The 18,410-nt window shown below is 39.4% G+C and overlaps 1 protein-coding gene across 1 annotated transcript; it reads left to right on the top strand.

The window, feature by feature from the left end:
- Positions 1–245: 245 nt before the first annotated feature.
- Positions 246–14,006, top strand: LOC125372095 (multiple epidermal growth factor-like domains protein 10). Its single transcript, XM_048381090.1, has 10 exons — positions 246–326; positions 2,864–3,004; positions 5,346–5,552; positions 7,395–7,595; positions 8,047–8,178; positions 8,363–8,503; positions 9,537–9,674; positions 9,992–10,129; positions 11,607–11,733; positions 11,927–14,006. Exons 1-10 carry the CDS (start codon positions 260–262, stop codon positions 11,931–11,933), a joined length of 1,299 nt encoding a protein of 432 aa, XP_048237047.1. The 5' UTR covers positions 246–259; the 3' UTR covers positions 11,934–14,006.
- The last annotated feature ends 4,404 nt before the right edge of the window (positions 14,007–18,410 follow it).

Here is an 18,410-nt window from a genome sequence, read left to right as displayed (position 1 = left end):
ATTTTTAAATCCGTGCATCGACATATCCTTTCCTTGACGAGTTGAACGAAATGAGGCTTAATGTTTGTTTGAATATGAATTCTGAGCCTTTTCTATGTTTACTTGCATGATAGAGGACAAAGACATACATGCATTTCAGATATTTACATTGTATGTAAGCAGCCCCCAGCTTATAGTCGTCCATGAATATTTTGACGGCCAGCAACGCCCTGTGCCCCATCTATTCAGTCAAGCGGATACAACTTCCTGGTTGTCAAACATGGCGGGTGTGTGGATACTGACTGTCATCGTGGTCGCATCGGCTTGCTGGATACAGGTTATCATTGGTGAGTGACACGTCATGCTTCCTTATTTGATATACATTGTATCTTTAGGACATTACTGTAATGTCACTACCTCATTTTGCATTATTGTTGCACGAGATTTTAGGCAAGACATTCATTGTAAACAACACTAAGCACGACAGTATTACAGTTAATGGCTTGCTTAAAGGGGAGTAAAGTTGTAGAAGATGGTGGTGTGCAGTGAATCAGAAACGATGTCTTATAGCAAAGGCTAAGACAAAATGCATGCAATATAATTTGATTACTACCATCTGTTGAACAAACCGCCTCTGTGTCTGAAGAGGGGAAGGGGTTGATGGTTCGATTCCCGAGTCGTGTCATACAAAAGTCATTAAATGATTACACTTGCTGTTATGCTGTCTTGGGCTCAGCGTTAGGGGTAAAGTAAGGACTGCCCGACTCGGAGGCTCTACAATGTGTGGGTCAAACTTACCAAGTGCTGCATGGTATCTAAATAAGATTGCACTATCAAGACATAAGTCCGGACTAATTCATGCACTTCCTTTATGAGTGAAATAATCTTGAACGCAACGTTAAAATTTATGTTCATGTTCCCGGGGAACGTTCGGAGATTTTTGAAGCAATATTCCTGTCACTGTAGACAATACTGTAACCAGGAAACTGTTGTTTGTGGAGATGTCTATGATAGGGACTGGGTGGAAGGACATGGAAAAGGAAGGGATAAAAGGAGTGAGTGAGTGAGTGTGCGTGGGCGGGTGAATTGAGGATTTGGTGGCTGAGTGAGTGAGTGAGTGTGTGAGTGTATTGGAGTGTTTATGGCCGGTTAGATTGAGTGAGTGTTACTGTGACAATATTTCACTTATATAAGGGCGTGTCAGGTCGTGGCTGTCAGATTGATGTGTAAACTAAGAGACAAACCCTTTCCTTATCCAATAGAATTCGAGTCGATTGTACAATTCCGACTATGTCATGAGCACGTGTTTATGAATCACTTTCCAGTAGTAATGACACCGGGTGTTCGCGGAAAGGAAGACCGGAAGTGAAGCAGGCAGAAGATGCTTACCAGTGTGATGACACCAGAGAACACTGGCATGTTGTAGACAAACCCCAAAACACTATCATGATAACTATGAATTGAATGCTTAGTCTGCGTACATGTTTTCACAAAACCATTTGAAAGGTATAAAATACATTTGATAATGCAATGTACTCAAAGGTTATTCCAACCAAGGTGGCTGCAACTTACTGTACTACGTGTTGTCCCGATCGTCGTGTCGTGCTTAAGTTTTCTGGATTTGCACACGAGTGTGTATTTGCTTTGGCGCATGGTTGGGTGGGTGTTTGGGTGTGTGTCGAGGGTTCATATTCTGGATTCGCCCTTGCCTGTCAACATATCCATACAACATATTTCTATTACAAGTAATATAAATACCATTTTAGGCATCGATGCGTTTGAATGTATGGTTTGATTTTGAAGGAATATGTATGCCTCGTACAGTGTAATATCTATTCTGAACACTACTTGTGTTCATTACTTGAGTGAAATGTTCATCCCCTACTCGACTGTGGTCATCTGCCTGGTCTTCAGAAAAAGCTGTAGATGGGAACTCTAACCAGAATGTGCACCAAGACATAATTTTCCACTCTGCTGACAATGTTAAGTGTCTGTGAACAGTGGATCCATCTGTAGTCTATGATCTACGTACTTCACTTAGCTTATTTGAGCGGCACTGTTTGCTTTTCATGAAGGCCATTTGATGTACAAGTAATTGGTCAAACCTTGAGGACGTCCCTGACCAGAGACGGACACTATTCCCAGTGGTGGCACGCGTCAGACAACAGAGTCGCAATTGTATTCCAGCGGGACAACGTTCGACCGCATACTGCAATGATCACAAGAGCATGTCTACACAACAATAACATTGATGTTTTTCCCTTGCCCTCAAGATCCCCGGATTTGAACACTATAGAGCACCTGTGGGATGAATTGGACAGACGGCTACGCCGACAGCAGCCACAACCCCAGACTTTGCAGCAGTTGGCCTTTGCGTTGCAGGCAAAGATGGCTACCATTTCCCAGGATTTGATTCTAATACTCGTCTCTTCCAACGGGGAATATACGCAAAATTGATGGTAGCTGGCCTTCACTTTGGACCTTTTCTATGTACCGATAACTGAGATGAATACAATCATCAAGTGTTTTCTCCACAACATTTTGCCTCAATACCTTGTACGGTTCCTCGTAAGTATTTCCCTACCTCATACAAAGGTTTGCGTTTCTTTTTTTAGAGTATATGTGTGTGTGTGCGTGCGTGAGTGCGTGCGTGCGTGTCTTGTGTGTGCCTGCGTGTGATTCTGTGTGTGTGCGTGTGTGCGTGCGTGCCTGCGTGCCTGCCTGCCTGCCTGCCTACGTGCCTGCCTGTGTGTGCAAGTTTGTAATGCAGATAGTTTTAAATTCTCTATCCAAAAAGTGCTGAATGGAAGATATTTGTGAACCCTTTATCGCAAATGTATGCATCTGATGTTTGATGTATTTCACCTCTGTGTACGTTTTACAGGTTCCTGTCCAAGAGGAAAGTTCGGGGACTCCTGCTTCTACTCCTGTCACTGTGGAGACTCCTGTGACCAGACAACAGGAGTTTGTGGAGTTGGCTGTGATGCTGGCTTGGTGGGAGGACATGGAGCTACCTGCCAGAAAGGTGTAATGTAAAATGAAATCGATTTGGAAACAACAGAAAGTGCCCTTATCCTTTATGATCAGCCACATACTTACAATAACTATTTCAACACATTCTGCTGTATTTGTACCACCTCCGTGGTCTCATGGTAGAGCGTCCGTCCGGAGAGCGGAAGGTCCGGAGTTTGATCCCCGGCCACGTCATACCAATAAGCCGTTAAAAGTTTGTACTTGTTGTTACCCTGCCTGGCGCTGGTCATTAAGGGGCTAAAACAAGAACTGGTCGGCTCTGAGTCAGTATACTGTGTCTGAATGGGGTATTCATGTAAACTGCGGCATGGTATCTCAGTGGGCTAGCACTATAAAATCAGCATTTGTCCGGACTAGTACAAGCAGACACACACACGCACGTGCATGCACGTCGCGATATAAGTGCAATAATCCCCAAACTTTATTACTTAAGCTGTGTTTAGGCATAAAAATATTGACGGCAGTCGGGTTGCCTGTTGTGGGTACAACGTTGGCCCCTAACGTTGAAGGCCTGGGTAAGTGCAATGCCTGAAACCCATTTATGAGGTCCCCCCTAGGGTGGGAATTAATACTTCTTAAAGCGGCGCAACATCATTATCACTCGCTCACTCACTATCACGTACACGACAACAATAACAGCCTTTTCTGGTAGTATGAATATGAATATAATACACATTCAAATATGACTGATTCAACCTAATCTCCCAAATAGGCTAAATTGTTGATTTCTTAGTATTTCATTTCAGTGTTGACTGTCTTTCATAATTTCGCAATACGTATTTTTGCGTCATGAAAATTATAACTGCATGTACTCTTATGGTGACATATTACACTAATACATGTATGGTAGATTTACTTTTCAGTCGATAAGGTGGAAGCATCAACGTTGCCTGTGATGCACAATAAACATGGTTAATGACATTTCCGATTTTGAAAAGAATCAGTTTCGATTCAGATGAGCTAGATTATATTTGATTCTGGTAAGTTTACTTACATATCATGCAAATCGTGTGAGTGGCAGGTGCTACCTGTAGAGCAGGACAAGCTTTCCCTTTTTCGTGAACTCCTGGTGTCATCACTACTTTTCAGAGATCCGTTCGTGTAGTTGTCACCGCTGTGTTGTCTGGAGTTGACGTTATATATTTACATTTTTTAGTTTAATGGCTCCCTGAGACTATTTATTGAATGAAGTAGGTTTCAAATGTTCCAACTGCTGTGCATTGAATCCTCAATGACACCTAAAATATGAGAGCACATAATGTTTATCAACACGGTAAATATAAAAGTTATCGTTGATTTCCATAATATTCTCTTTCGCCGGGTACTCCAACAGCTGTGAGACATACATGTCGTCACTCTGGTATGCCATGATGTTATGATGAAGTTATGATGCAATGAATGACAACTGAAGCATCAAGGTTAACAGAATGCTGTATACACTCTCCGAGACGTTTGTTTGACAACTTCTAATCAAAGAAATTCTATGATTGATGTGACATTTATGTCGCAATGCCAAACGCAATTTACAATTTCACACGCAGTTAAAGTCCAGAAGATTCCCAGGCTTTGAATCCTATTGTTTCATCCAATCAGATTGTAACACATCCGGGAGGCGGAGTGGCCTTGTGGTTAAAGCGTTCGCTCAACACGTCGAAGCCCCGGGGTCGAACCCGCATTGGGTACAATGTGTGAAGAACATTTCTGGTGTCCCCCGCCGTGATATCGCTTGAACATTGCTATAATCGGTGTAAAACCATACTCACTCACTCACTGTGACACACTTACCCATTACGGAACCATTAAGTAAGTTACCTGTAGTTATATATCTTTATAATCCATCCAATAACGTTGCGAGGGTCATCCCAGAATTTCATATTCCAGAAAGTTTGAAATTGAATTCAGAAAACAAAAATGTGATATAGTGTGAATATATTCAAACAGTCATGTTGTTCCACTTCTCTTTAACAGTAGGTTTTACCACTGTCCTACAGGATCTATCAAGATCAAATTCCATCGAAGTTTCAGCATTTGCTTTCCCTCATATTAGGTCGTTTAAACATTTAAATGTTGAAACTTTGTATACGTAAATCCTGCTTCTCGCACAAAATGGGGGAAATGTCACATTCGTTTCTATGAAGATCACTTTTATTCATAGTTTTATGTCCAAATTGTTTTAAACGAGACAACAGCTCAAGCAAACCGAATAAACATTGTCTTTATTATGCATAACATGGGCCTCACCTGAAAGATCCATCTCCTACTGAACAATATAAACCATTCTGGTCAGGTCAAGTCTTTGTGTGACATGTCTTTTAAAATATATATCCAAACAGAAAACATTGCGAAAGGAAAATCAGCGACATCTCCTTCTGGACTCTATTTCCCTTCGTGGTCTGCAGACAAGGTTGTAGATGGGAACCAGGACCAGGATTATTCCCACAACTCCTGCTTCCACGCTAAACGGACTCCGAGTGTGTGGACAGTGGACCTGGGACAGCCGTACAGGATACACGACGTCAGGATATACAACCGATTGTATTGTATGTATCGGTTCGGACAATGTTATTTGATTTATTGGGATACTGGTTGAAGCGTCACAAAACATGTTAGTTCATGCTGATAAAAAATAACCACCGGGCAGGATGTATGTATGTGATATATTTGGACTGTAGAGATGTTTCATGTACTGACATGTATAATTAGGTAAACATATTTACAGAACAGAACTCCAGACCCATATATGCAAGATGCAATGAAGATACTCTATTTCATAACACCTGCATCAGGATATCGTAGCAAATGTAGATTTCATATCATGGCATGATAAATCGACTACTTCGTTTTGGGTATTTTTGTCAATATCATTGTCAACAATTACTACATATTATTAGTTATGGTGTCTTTAGTTGGCGTATACGGTGTCATCTGGTTAGCAGAGAAATACACACACACACACACACACACACACACACACACACACACACACACACACACACACACACACACACACACACACACACACACACACACACACACACACACACACACACACACACACACACACACACACACACACACACACATATACACAACCTTGTTGGTAATTTCAACTATAATCTTTATCAATAAATTCAAGAAGGTGATACAAAAAATATTAATGTCTTCCACATCAAAATTCATTATATTAAAATACCAAAAAGTCTGTAATAAAGAATTTCTGTACCAGAATGTTCATGTGAAATATGTGAAGTGGGTGTTGGAAAATCCAAGATGGCTGTATCTGACGGTATACGGTCTCATATTAGGCCAGTAACATCCATCTTGGTATTTTACTGACGGTATACGGGCTCATATGCCCGGTCATTAGTTCTGCTCTCTGATTGGTCAATCTCATTTTGAGGAATAATAAAATCACATGTGCATTTTACTTTTAGGGCATCTTTATGCATTGTACTTCGGGCGCCGGCTTATTATTTTGTCTGGATTACCTATGGAACAGGATTACCTGAAATATTCGACCAGCTTGTTATTCCTTTAATATGTTAGTACCTTACCTAAAACAGGTTATCGAACTATTCCATTTCAGGGATTTACTCTACATCATCCTGAAAACTCTGATAGGAACCTAGTTAGTGGGCGTATATTTGAATATTAGCACCTACATGGATATTGTGTCCCCTCGCTTGTCATATTTTCATTAATCATGACTAAAGTCAAACGGAATAAGAACACAATACCCCGAAATTTACAGGTTGCAGTTCCAGTTCCCCTTTGAATTTACATTTGTCAAACAATAGCTGTCTCCCTTAATATTTGCCTCAAAGAATTACTATATTATTATTGATGATTCAGAATCTCCTCTGTGGAATGGAAGAACCAGAGTACGATGTATTTTGAACATTTAGTGTCACCACGTATTTTCAGCGCTCCATTTATATAATCATAATTTTTACAGCCATTTTGCCCTTTCCGCCAAATTGAATCTGTTAAGCATTAATCTAAACTGGTTATTCTCTTGCATTGACCATTTATATTTACGCACAAAGCTATGACGTTCCTGAATTCTACGTAAACTGGCTGCAAGACATAGTATCAACAATATGCTAATATGCTATCACAGTTTTCACAAATGCTTGGTGTGTGTTCGTTGATGTGAATGCTCCATCACTCAAATCATTCCATTCACAAAAATCTTGCTAGTTTTGATGAGATATGAAAGGCACATAGTTTTTACTAACATATAATACACAGAATATATAATTTCTTAAAAGGGGACAACTATGTTTTACATACATGCTTATGATATAGTCGGAATCGCACAAACGACTTTTATCAGATATGTTTTATGATTTTTTGTCGCCTTATAATGATCACCATTTCAGATATTGACAGACTCCAAACTGCTGTCCTCTCCCTGAGTAATTCCAGCAGCTCCATACCCGGCGTCACCTGCTACACCTTCCCCTCTGACACAGCTGAAACAGACAACAGCGTGTACGACGTGACGTGTGACGGCACAGGGAGATACTTCACCATCACACACAGAACAGAGACGCTAAATCTGTGTGAGGTGGAAATCTTTGGTATGGTTTAATATTTTGTTGGTCTTGTTGATCTATCTTTGAATCAGATAGGCCATTCCATCATGACTGTTTACTGAGGAGGCAGTGTTATGCAACAGGATATTTTGAGTTTCGTTTGCCAATCTGTGATGTGTTGCTATAGACATTGTTCCTTCGTAGAAAGAACCCATGTTACATAAATAGACTAATACTTGTAACACGCATAAGATCTTTGAATTACTAGTATTCAAGCTCTTGATGCCCTGATGCCAGGAGTCGTCAGTTGGATCAATATTCCACAGCTCACTGTGCATAATTCATCCTCTGATCGCCTGATTAACATCTATGACTTTCAGATCTTTTTGCGTTTATAACAACATCTGACACTTCGTTCAACGTCAACATACGTTCTTGTTTCTTAACGACCAACTGTTTAAAGCAGAGACACGAACAACGCGAATGCTGTTTTTAGTTTGCAGTCACGGAACCTTTGGCGAACTTTGCAACCATTTCTGCCATTGTTCTGACGGGCCCTGTGACAGATTCAGTGGGATCTGTGCTGGTGACTGTAGACCAGGGTGGCAAGGACAAAACTGTTCAACTGGTAAGGAACTAACACAATTATTGCTGTAATATGAATATATTTCTTGTATGAGAAAAATGATGTAAACTTGAATACCGATGTCTTAATAATAAATGTATAATGATAACCATTTACCTCATGTTCCGTATGATTCTGAGCATTCTCTCAACAAACGCTGAAAATGTACGATGCCTTTCATTTCTAGCGTGTGATAAGAACCGTTATGGCGTCAACTGTAACGAGACATGTGGAAAATGTGCTGCTGCTCCGTCGTCATGTGACCGGCATACAGGGTCATGTGACACTGGATGTCTTCCTGGGTGGACCGGGGTGGACTGTAAACAAGGTACACCAGCTGTAATGGTCATACACTTAAAAGATGTCTTCATTTTATGATGCTTCAGTTGGGTATCAAGGTAGACTATTTTCATTTTCTTAAGCCCAATAGGGTGCGCTGAGCATTAGTCTATCTATAGATGCATGTAATCAAGGCATGTAAGGCATGCACAGAACCACACGGCAGCTGGCTAGGTAGCCACATGAGTTGATAAAAGTGGTCAACAACTAGGTAAATACAACAGCAGTTTTACTAATATCTTTAGTTTTGGATGTATAATTGTGATATGAATTAATTACATTGCTTCTGGTAAATAACATTTTGTAATTACCATAAATGTCCTAATGTGTCCTAAAATCAATGTTCTTTTGCAAAGAAATGTTTTTGAGTATAGTTTATTTGTATTTACAATCTAGAGTAATGGTATTTTTGCTTTATTTGCAGTCAATCATAAAATGAAGTGAAATGAAATGAAATGATATGACATGAACTATGATGTGAAATGAAATGAAATGACATGACATGAATTGAATTGAAATGAAATGAAATGAAATGAAATGAAATGACATGACATGAATTGAAATAAAGTGAAATGAAATGACATGACATGAAATACTCATGCAACACTCATGAAACAGAATATCCAAAGATGGAATTGTTTTCATTTGAAAAGTATCACTGTGATTTTTGAAGGGAACACCATCATCACTCTTCTGTATAAATAGACAGATACACATAATGTGTAAACGTTGCATTGTCACGTAGATTACTGTGTACAGAAAGCTGAACGTGTAGTTTGTGTACATATGCACACACGTCACCATCGGGATATACATCTCAGGTCAATCAAGATCCAACTTAGCACATATGACGACATGACTATTCTTTTACAGAATGTTACCCTGGGACCTATGGACAGAATTGCAGCTTGCTATGTACTGAGAGAAACTGTCAATCAATTAGTGCATTATTTAATTTTAATAAAAAAATTAAAGATGTCAATTCAAAGTAATGATTGTATACATATCTGTTCATGTTGCAGCTTGTGAACCTCATCGTTATGGGCCAAACTGTGTCAAGACATGTGCCTCCAGACACTGTGTGGGACACTCTTCCTGTAACACAACTGGGCATTGTGACAGGGGATGTCAGACAGGGTGGACACTAAACGACTGTACAGGTATGATTCTGTATGCCAATTCCAAGAGGATTCGGTCTGTAGTGATGAATGCAGTGCATATCGATAGTACACAGTCAACAAGACCTGTATCTCCAGACATTGTATGGGAACCCATCCTGTAACACAACAGGGCACTATGTGGATGTAAGGCAGGTCGGACACAACCTGAATCTACAGGTATATAACAAACTTGTATTGTGCTACTTGAAACATATTTCAGATAGTAAAGAGGCACTTGGAATAGTCACATGACATCACACAAAATGAAGTATTTATCTCCTGATTGTTGAACAAGTGATTTGCTTTTATGTTATTAGCCTGTGACAGCCAGCACTACGGGCCTGATTGTATCAAGACCTGTGCCTCCAGACACTGTGAGGGGAACTCTTCCTGTAACTCAACAGGGCGCTGTGACACCAGGTGTGAGGCAGGGTGGACAGGAGCGGACTGTACAGGTACAAACACCATTGGTTTAATAAGGACATATTTTTGGATAGCCATGATGACCATACATATTCTCAAGCATCCAGGATGTGTAACAAATATGCAGGTGAGTGTTTCTCTGGCTGTGTTGAAGGGTACATGCGACCCCGAGGTAAAGGTCAGCATCACAGATTGCAGGTACCAACTGTCAGGTTCATAAACACACGTATTAGGTATCTTCAGATTAGGGTGAGCGTATCTTGGTTTTATGATGTATTGGTAAAGATGGCTATTACAATAACAACAACTGTTTGTGTTCATTGCTGAAATAATGAAATAATATAGAACGTTATAAAGTAAGCAGCTTAGCAATCACTTCACGGCTCATTTGAAATGTATTTATATACATATTATACGTAAACCTAGATTGTTGAAAACATGAGTCAAGTTTTATTCTGTCAATCAACTGTAACGTTCATGTACTATGAACGAAATGAAAATTGGAGTCTGTATGACCGTGATCCTTAGTCTCTCAACCACGCTGTTCAAAGCGCTTTGCAAATTTTGGAACAGAACAGCTAAAATTTCTTTGCACGGGACCTCTAAATTGCAATAAAACGACAAGTAAAAGGGCTTCCACAATATTCTAGCTTGACATTTTATAATGCTGTATTCTGACTGGACAGTCAGTGTTTTCTATGTTGATCGAAATACTGATAAAAAATGATATTTATTTAGAAGCACCTCTTACGCAAACCCGTCCGTTTCATGACTTCAAATACTGATTTTACTTTCATCAACGTTGCTAAATAGTCCAGTTCACACATTATTTACAGCAAGTGTGTCAATATATCTCAATATTGAGAGTGTATTGCAAAATTAAGTAACATCAACATGGCATGGCTTTTGGCAATACTCTTTCACGTACTTTCACGTCATGTCCACCTTGTCAAAATGCTAGGTTTTCCATCTGTAGACCTTTATGGCGTCATACATACATTACAAAGGTCGCGTCATTTTCACTGGGGATGTCAGTTTGAATTAAGCTTTTAGGATATCTGCCTACGTTGTTGTATTGCGTCTCAGTGGAGTGGTGTAAGTATAATGGTGACAATTATGGTTTGGGTACATGATCTTTAAACGTGAATTCGCTCTTTCAACCCGCTGAAACTATTTGGCTCATCACAAATACTTTCCACCAAATCTACGTTCAAAACATCTACGTTGAATACAAACCTGATTGATCCTTTACATGTGATGATTGAAATGCGTCAGAAGGTTCGGAATGTGTCTTCAAGAAGGGATTACCTGCTGCAACCGTTCACAAAGAGATTGAATATAAGACAGGCATTAAGAATATAAGTGTTGTGACATATATGATTGATCTTTAATCAAAAGAAAAAATAGTATCTGCAAAAGTGATCATATTCAAACGTGTGATAACACAGTATATTAGTCTCCATTGATCAATTTGTCATCACCACATTACAAGTATAACTTCTTTTCCAGCATCTTCACCTCAGCAAAACAACCCAGTCGGGGATGGGGAAATACTTATACATGCAGTGACAGCAATTGTTATCTTGGTAGCTGCAGGGGCTGCCGTCGGTGTTGTTTGCTGGAGAAGGAGACAAAGGTACTTAATCTCTGGCCCAATCAAATTGAACAATTGATTACACTTCCAGTACACGTGATGATATCATGTTTTAAAAAAAACATAGCAAGTAATGTAATAAAACTTTTTGCTACTCATCATATGGATTGGTTTTTAGAGCCACGAATTAACGTAAAGATTGTATTCCTGATGATTCATATATCCCTATTTTCAGACCATAACTGCAGGAATCTGATTGCCATGATTACTACAACACAAGTCATCTGTCAAAGGTTAAAACAAAACAATCATGAAACAACGACGAAACTCAAATTGAACGAACATACGATGGCCTCAGCGTCATGTCACGTGAAATCCAGGGACCTGGAGAGAAATATTGCACGCTTAACACAGAGAAGCCAGATCTGGAGGGTGGGGCAGCTGCTGAAGTGGCTGAAATGACAGGTCGAGATATATACGAGCCAACAGAACCACAGACGTATTAAACACTTGACAGCACATCACGTGATATGATTGGTGAATATAGTGAACTGGGCAAGATTGCATAACTCTGCTGATGCGGCCTAAAAAGTTAACTCACTCACTCACACTTTATATGTGACGTTTGATATTGCCGACAAGGAATTTATCCAAGCTGAGAGAAACGATTGAAACAGCTCCAGCATTTCTTCCAATCGATTGACATACAGTGTATGAACGATATAACCTCATATACATAGATAATTGACATGTACACGAAACATTCATGTGTCTTAATGTCGTCATGTCAGCATATGTCTTTGTAATATTAGCATATGATTCCATGTTTGTATTTCGTCTTGACAGACTCGTTTTACATTGGGATTTGTCCTACCCAAACTACACCATTTTTTTGGTTTGTAATATATATTGATTTGTTCTTAAGGTGAGATGAAATTGGGTTTAACGTCGCGTGCAAGATTATTGCACTTTCTATAGCGTTCATCCACGTGTGTGGACTGCTTGTACTAGTCCAGACTAATTATAGTGCTAGCTTACTGAGATACCATGTCGCAGTTTAACATGAATACCCCACAGTATACTGAATCCGAGCCGACCAGAATACGTTTACTTTTATCAATGTTAATATCATCCCTATTTCACTTCGGACATATGCATTATAACACAATGTGAAGGCGTTAGATGAGGATCATGTGATGAGGAGATTAGCCAAAATGGCTATGAGAGTCGTTTGATTCGATGCATTTATATTTTTTATACACATGATGTAATATAATTAAATTTTCGTTGTGTTCATTGTAATACGTGTATTCTGAATAGCTTATTTGGTCACGCGATATTGCTTTCATTCCCCAATGAATGTAAAAATATTAAACCACGCCCACCAAAACGGACTACTTTTATCGCTACGGAATGTTGGGAATCCTAATAACACAACCACACTTTCTGTTAAAAGTTGAAATTTTTCTCGCTTTATGTCAGACATTGTCGGCATGTTGAAATGCCATGTGGAAACCATGTAGACCATGGTAATGGATGCCCACACAATTGATGCACGCTTACATATATACATGTATAGCGAGGCCATGGTAATGGATGCCCACACAATTGATGCACTCACATATATACATGTATAGCGAGGCCATGGTAATAGCTGTCAACACAATTGATGCACGCTCACATATATACATGTATAGCGAGGCCATGGTAATGGATGCCCACACAATTGATGCACTCACATATATACATGTATAGCGAGGCCATGGTAATGGATGCCCACACAATTGATGCACTCACATATATACATGTATAGCGAGGCCATGATAATGGATGCCCACACAATTGATGCACGCTTACATATATACATGTATAGCGAGGCCATGGTAATGGATGCCCACACAATTGATGCACTCACATATATACATGTATAGCGAGGCCATGGTAATGGCTGTCAACACAATTGATGCACGCTCACATATATACATGTATAGCGAGGCCATGGTAATGGATGCCCACACAATTGATGCACTCACATATATACATGTATAGCGAGGCCATGATAATGGATGCCCACACAATTGATGCACGCTTACATATATACATGTATAGCGAGGCCATGGTAATGGATGCCCACACAATTGATGCACGCTCACATATATACATGTATAGAAATATACTGTTTATTTAATTACATTTATAATCATTAACATATAGCAAGATCTGTAGTTTCAGTTTCAGGTTCAGTTTCGTAGCAATCACAATGTCACAGCCTTAGTGGTATTCAACTGAATAAACAATGAATGTATCATTCCTCAGTATATGACTTGCTCATTTGTTCCCACGACTACTACAACTCAGACATTGTGTGAATACAACACAGACACTGTGTGAATACAACACAGACATTGTGTGAATACAACAAAGACATTGTGTGAATACAACACAGGCATTGTGTGAATATCACACAGACATTGTGTGAATACAAGACAGGCATTGTGTGAGTACTACACAGACATTATGTGAATACAACACAAACATTGTGTGAGTACAACACAAACATTGTGTGAGTACTACTCAGACATTTTGTGAATACAACACAGACATTTTGTGAATACAACACAGACATTGGGTGAATTCAACACAGACATTGTGTGAATACAACACAGACATTGTGTGAATACAACAAAGACATTGTGTGAATACAACACAGGCATTGTGTGAATATCACACAGACATTGTGTGAATACAAGACAGGCATTGTGTGAGTACTACACAGACATTATGTGAATACAACACAAACATTGTGTGAGTACAACACAAACATTGTGTGAGTACTACTCAGACATTTTGTGAATACAACACAGACATTTTGTGAATACAACACAGACATTGGGTGAATTCAACACAGACATTGTGTGAATACTACACAGACATTGTGTGAATACTACACATACATTGTGTGAATAATACACAGACATTGTGTGAATACTACACAGACATTGGGTGAATACTACACACACATTGGGTGAATACAACACAGACATTGTGTTAATACATTACAGACATTGGGTGAATACTACACAGACATTGGGTGAATACTACAGCAGCAACGAAGAAGATGGGATGGATACCAATCGTCTGAGGCCCGCAATTCTCTGCACAGAGTTAGGTGACTTAGGCGTGCCAGAATCCTGGATCCTTGATAGGCACTTATTATGATTCTTGGTTCCTGAGGACCGTTCAAGTACACGCATTTTTCATAGAATACACCTCACTGGCCTGACTCACTTCGGGCATTACTTCAAGACTAAGCTAACACAGGTAGACAGTTACGTGTATAGTTACCCCTGAATTACATCCGTTACTAATGTTCTGTTCATGGGTTTTCATTTTTTTACAGTATAAAATACATTTCACACCCTTTTATAGTGACACTGTGTACGTGTATGAGCTTTTCAAGATGTGTTGTACATGGTCACGTTTGATTGATCATCCAAGCTCGCTGACGATCACTGTTAATATTTTTCTATGTCAAAGGACCTTTTTGTAATGACAAAGACACCCGACCTGTGGGAATCGCCTGTGTTGGCAAACACGGAAGTGTAAACAACTTCCCGGTCGTCCAACATGGTGGGTGTTCAGATGACTGACTGTCAAGGTTGTGGCGTCAAAATAATAAATCAATAACAAATAATATAATCAATGATGATAACAGGATGATAAATATACTGAAAGCCCCATAAACTGTTACAAAATAGGCATAGAACGGGTGTAGGCCAGCGTTTAGTGGGCGCCCCGAAAGAAGAGTAACTAAGCCTTGTAATGTTTAGTTGTACACCTCGCGTGACTATTGTGACATCACACCGCTCATTGGGACGCAGAAACTATAACGTCAGGGTCGCTAACAGAAAGGCACCAAATTTCAATAGTGAGCGAAAGAATCCCTGTCCATGATCGTAAGAAATATCTGCTAAAAGCAGTCCATTGTACGATACCGACAACTTGTGTTAATGAATCACTATCAAAAAGGGATGATACAAGGATTTCGCGAAAAGGTAAGCCAATCCTTCCCCACCAGTCACAAACACGTGCAAAGTCTAGTCAACTGTTCACCTGAAAAAATATGGGACCGTTAAGGACAAGTCAAAATACCGAATTGCGTATTATCACATATACTTTGAATTTAACAGTTACCCCGAATCTGCACTATATTTATATATATAGTCATTTAAAAGTGCCTATCACCAATGAATGAGAAACATGTTTGTATATCGTCCCTGGTAATACTGTCGTCAAATCGGCTGCTTTAGTCACAGGTGGTGATTGGGATTTTATACATCTGATTGGCCAATCAGAATCCAGTATTGACCCAATTTAAGGAAGAAACATTAATTTCACATTATAAAATTATCATATATAGTTGCTTATGTATTTCATGTGTAAAACATTCCAACACTGTTTATGTGCATGAATGTATTATTGTACATAGCCAGTGTGACTCCAGTGAGAGAGGCACAAACATGTCCTGTAGCTTTCAATCTGATGGACAACGCGTATCACGTGCATTATAGTTCATACGCGCGATCGCCCTAAAGAATATTGGACTGTATTGTTGCAAAGTGATTATCCATACCAAAGGTAAATCATGAACAAACAATCGCATACGTGGTGTAAGTTCTTTACTTGTTTCCTATTCAGTTAAACACAAACCACACCTGTAAACAACATTGACATTTCGTGTATAGCTATCCACACATTTGAATAAGGAATAAGAAGACACATTCACACTCTACAATGTATGTAAGTTGCATTGATAAAGTGGGTGAGTTTGGTGACACCCAAATTGTGCAGACTTTCAGCAATATCACGGCTTGGTATGAAGGAAAGCTCGACGTGGTGCAAGTCTCAGACGTTTAACACATTGTGAAGCCCACGAAGAGGTGTATGTACTGATACACCTATAACCACACTCAGATTCGAACCCACTTTAAATAGGTTTTTGGCATGCCTAAGGCATACAACTATGTACAGCGAGTAATTTGTAAATTACGAGCATTGAGTAGAGGTGTTGTTAAGTATTGCTATTGTGACAGGGAAGTATACTAGTTCTCAAATCACATCATGCTGTGGTGTACATCCCTTCAAGGTGAGTTTTAAACATAAACGTACCTCAATCTGATAACGTACTCCAATAGCCTATGCCTTTATCATTTATAATCATAACATCATAACGTTTACCTAACACTAGGAGGAAGCTGTGTGTTTTTCCTGATATGCCTTACCCCAATGTGTGTACTGCAGCTTGGAGTTGTGCGATTACGTTACACAATATATGGATGCTATATGATATCCGCACTATTTCGGTGGGATAACTGTCTTAGAAATTAAGCATGCAACATCAGCTTTAATACCCTCCATTTCGTCGATGGTTACACTAGCCAATGCCGACTATAACACAAAAGTCGTGTGTGTAACTCTCATTTATTATATTATTATGGTTTGTCCTAAGTACCATAACACACTGTGGAAGAGTTTATGTTTCATTCACAAATGACTTCTTTGTGTGTGTGTCTCATCCATGCAACTTATGTAAAACATTGATCGTGTCTATTACATAAATTGAGGAAGGTAGACTTTCCTCACTTAATGCGATGATCGTAAATGGGACACCCAACAAAGACATACCATCATAAAATGTGCTCATGCTATGAATTGAAATACACTTAATTGACGAAATATTTTGAAATCCGTGTGACTTGGCCATAAACGTGTCCACGTTATGTATAACAACACACTTCAAGTTCTGACATATTTAAGCTGTATAACACCAAATATATTCTTTCCGTAACGAGTTGACAGAGAGACTTAACGTTTGGTTGAATATGAATTCTGAGCCTTCTCTATGTTTACTCGCATGACAAAGAAAAAGACAGAATGCATTTCAGATATTTACATTGTATGTTAGCAGCCCCCAGCGCATAGACGTCCATGTTTATTTTGATGGTTTGCAAGTTTGCAAGTTTGTGACCAATCATCTACGCGTCGGGATACAACACCACGTGATCATCCAAGTCACTAAGCCTCGCCACAAGATCCACCAACCTAAGTATATAAGTGTCAGTGTGTAAAATATGAAAACTCAAAGTATTGGATAGATTTGCGCATCATGTTGAGAAGCTCCGTGTCGTCCTCAGTAAATTCCTCTTATTGTCTACCTTAACATTCCTTGAATAACTTAACCAAGTCTTCGATGACGAAATCTTTATTGAAAAGCTGGGCACAATTATATCTATGTTCCAATTCCAGCCAAGTTATCATGAAAGTGTTGGTGGTATTTCCACATGGATTTGAAATGAAGGCGAGCGCACCGACATTTACATTTAAACTATATCCTCTTGGTAACAAATGTACGACATGAACACTATTTTCCTGTACATGTCAATAGGAACTTTCCATTCACGCCTACTCTAACACATGTGTGAGCTTTACTTCCTGGTTAGTCAACATGGCGGGAGAAGGGTGGTTGGTTTTCATGGCGGTTGTATCAGGTTGTTGGATACACCACACACTGGGTAAGTAGTCACGATGCACGAGATGAGTTACTCTTGCAAGTAGAGTTACTAATACCTAATGGTATCGAAATCCAAATAAGGAAGCATTTAACTACAGCTAGGGTAACATTAAACATCTAATCATTTGTATTTTATAACACGTTTGAT

Source organism: Haliotis rufescens, unplaced genomic scaffold (genome assembly GCF_023055435.1).
Source record: "Haliotis rufescens isolate VD_foot unplaced genomic scaffold, xgHalRufe1.0.p SCAF_35, whole genome shotgun sequence".
Classification (NCBI taxonomy): domain Eukaryota; kingdom Metazoa; phylum Mollusca; class Gastropoda; order Lepetellida; family Haliotidae; genus Haliotis; species Haliotis rufescens.
The sequence above is the reverse complement of the archived record's forward strand: the minus strand, read 5'-3'. Positions and strand labels throughout refer to the sequence as shown.